Raw genomic sequence first — 1,964 nt, forward strand, 5'->3', positions numbered from 1 at the left:
CAAATATTGTGCCCGGTGAGACGACATGCTACAACCAGCAAGATAGATGCTGCAACCGGTAGAAGGATATATTGCAAACGGTGGGACAAAATGTTGAGGGGTCTGTTGGACGGTGCTCAGTCCAGCACGAATCTCTACGCAAATGTCTAATGGCTATGCAGTCGACTAAGACTTGGTTAAATCCTAGTTGACTGAGTTTTAGCAAGCCCGGTACTTGATCTATATTCATAGTGTCAGCCACAGAGGAGAAAATAAACGATCAAATTTGAAGCGAAATAGTTTTAGAAAAAGGTATTATATATGTGTTGCTCCTTTTTTTTCAGGAATATGTCCCACACTTTTGCAGACTGTACACTATGAAGCAGCCGACTTCACCAAGAAATAACCATCTCATCTTAATCCCCCATAAATGAATTAATGAAATCCAAGCACACCCAGGAATGGAGGCCACATGAGTCGCCCTCGTTGAATCAATCAGAGGTGCTACTGTCCACCCTTGCAATCTTCAATTTCTTCACACCCGCCAGGAATAGCCTGCCCAAAGAATTATTGAAGGAAAATAATTATTTAAGATCTCCACAAAGATCCTCTAGAAATAAGTTCGACAAAGATGTAGAGCGCAATTTAATCTGATTCCCTGAAGCATCATCCACACGTTTTGCATCATTGGTCGATAGTTCAAACTCAATTCTGTGGAATTATTGTAAGATGGAAGAAGTGATATGTCTGAAATTCAGAGTGGAGCCATACTCCCACGGTACGTCCCCGGCCATCAACCAGTCCCCCTCCTGGTCTTGATAAGTGACAACATGGCGAGCCTGCTTCTCCCCAAGAACCACTCGGTGATCACGGCCGACAGTATCCGGATCTAGATTGAAAAACAAACTGAATATCAGAGAAGAAGTAGTACATGATCGATGGACGGACAGTTAAATTTTGTTGTGGTGATTTATATGAATGTTATTAGCCGCGTACGTACGTATGATGGAGGCCTTGAACATGCGGCCTAGGACGGCGAGGAGTCTGTCGTAGCCGTCCAGCAGCAGCAGATCCAGCTTCCGGCCGATGGGGACGCCCTCCATGTACACCTTCACAAACAGCGACCGCTGCCCATGGCCGCCGCCGCCTCCTCCTCTCTGGTGCGCCGGATCAGACGACGGCGCCGTTGGCCTCATCGTCATCGTCGTCGTCGTCGTCAGGGTGCTCCTAAGAAACGGGTTGATCGATGCATCGGTTGATGTGCAGAGAGGAGCCAGAGACCGACCGATGCAAATGATGAACAAGAAGTTTAAATTTTTAGATAAAATTACGAGTCTGTAGAGAGACCTTGGAGTGGAAGCGGAGACGCCGTCGGCCGTGTGGAAGGAGGAGGAGCATGACCGCAGGCTGAGCCCGAGGTGAAGGTCCGTGCTTAGGCCCCTGCCGATCGCCGGCCGGTAGCAGGACGACGCCGTGGAGACCGTCGCCCGCGGCCCGCCGGCGCCGCAGCTGTCCATGGAAGAAGAGGGGGCCGACGAGGACGACTCGCTCGCCGCCTTGCACTCCATCAGACAAGAGTAGAGAGAGAGAGAAAGGAGGAGAGCGGTGGCATAAGGAAGGCTGAGGTTTATATGGCCGTGTGTACGAATGGAGGTGGCTTTAGCAGTGACCGTGCGTGACTTTTTCTTGTTTCTTTTCGTTTCTTTGCGTCCGTGATCTAGGCAGGACTTCACGTGACGGTGGAGAATGTCGGGTCGTTACGGTGTGCACTCGAGTGCACGGCAACGTGACCTGCCACCGCCGAGATCTCCTGTGAACGTACCCTGCTGGCCCCGTTGCCGTTGCCATTCGTCAACTCATCACTCCACCAACCAACACGTTGGTCCTCATGATCCAGATCACCAACTACACTCATGGAGTCATGGGCATGACTCTTGGAATCGATTTTTTCGACCATTGGCGATTGGGGGTGGAGGGTAATGAAA

At 50.4% G+C, this 1,964-nt stretch overlaps 1 protein-coding gene across 2 annotated transcripts; it reads right to left on the bottom strand.

Annotated features, from left to right (window-relative positions):
* Positions 1-246: 246 nt before the first annotated feature.
* LOC125531752 (auxin-responsive protein IAA8) lies at positions 247-1,625 on the bottom strand. 2 transcript variants are annotated; one of them, XM_087547669.1, is made up of 4 exons: positions 1,327-1,616; positions 980-1,206; positions 751-868; positions 247-534 (listed from the first exon to the last, which is right to left on the bottom strand). In XM_087547669.1, the coding sequence occupies exons 1-4, from the start codon at positions 1,545-1,547 to the stop codon at positions 471-473; spliced, it is 630 nt and encodes a 209-aa protein (XP_087403795.1). In that variant the 5' UTR covers positions 1,548-1,616; the 3' UTR covers positions 247-470. The 2 variants fall into 2 exon arrangements, with proteins under 2 accessions (XP_087403795.1, XP_087403789.1); XM_087547663.1 differs by having other exon boundaries at positions 980-1,625.
* Positions 1,626-1,964: the final 339 nt, after the last annotated feature.

The sequence above is a fragment of the Triticum urartu genome, chromosome 1A (genome assembly GCF_056163025.1).
Source record: "Triticum urartu cultivar PI428250 chromosome 1A, HENAU_Tu73, whole genome shotgun sequence".
Classification (NCBI taxonomy): domain Eukaryota; kingdom Viridiplantae; phylum Streptophyta; class Magnoliopsida; order Poales; family Poaceae; genus Triticum; species Triticum urartu.

Coding starts and splice junctions, on each gene's coding strand:
- LOC125531752 (XM_087547663.1), bottom strand. CDS start 1,547: ATGGAGTGCAAGGCGGCGAGCGAGTCGTCCTCGTCGGCCCCCTCTTCT. Junction 869..979: donor GTTCAAGGCCTCCATCATAC/GTACGTACGCGG, acceptor TTTTCAATCTAG/ATCCGGATACTGTCGGCCGT. Junction 535..750: donor GCCGGGGACGTACCGTGGGA/GTATGGCTCCAC, acceptor TTCTTTGGGCAG/GCTATTCCTGGCGGGTGTGA.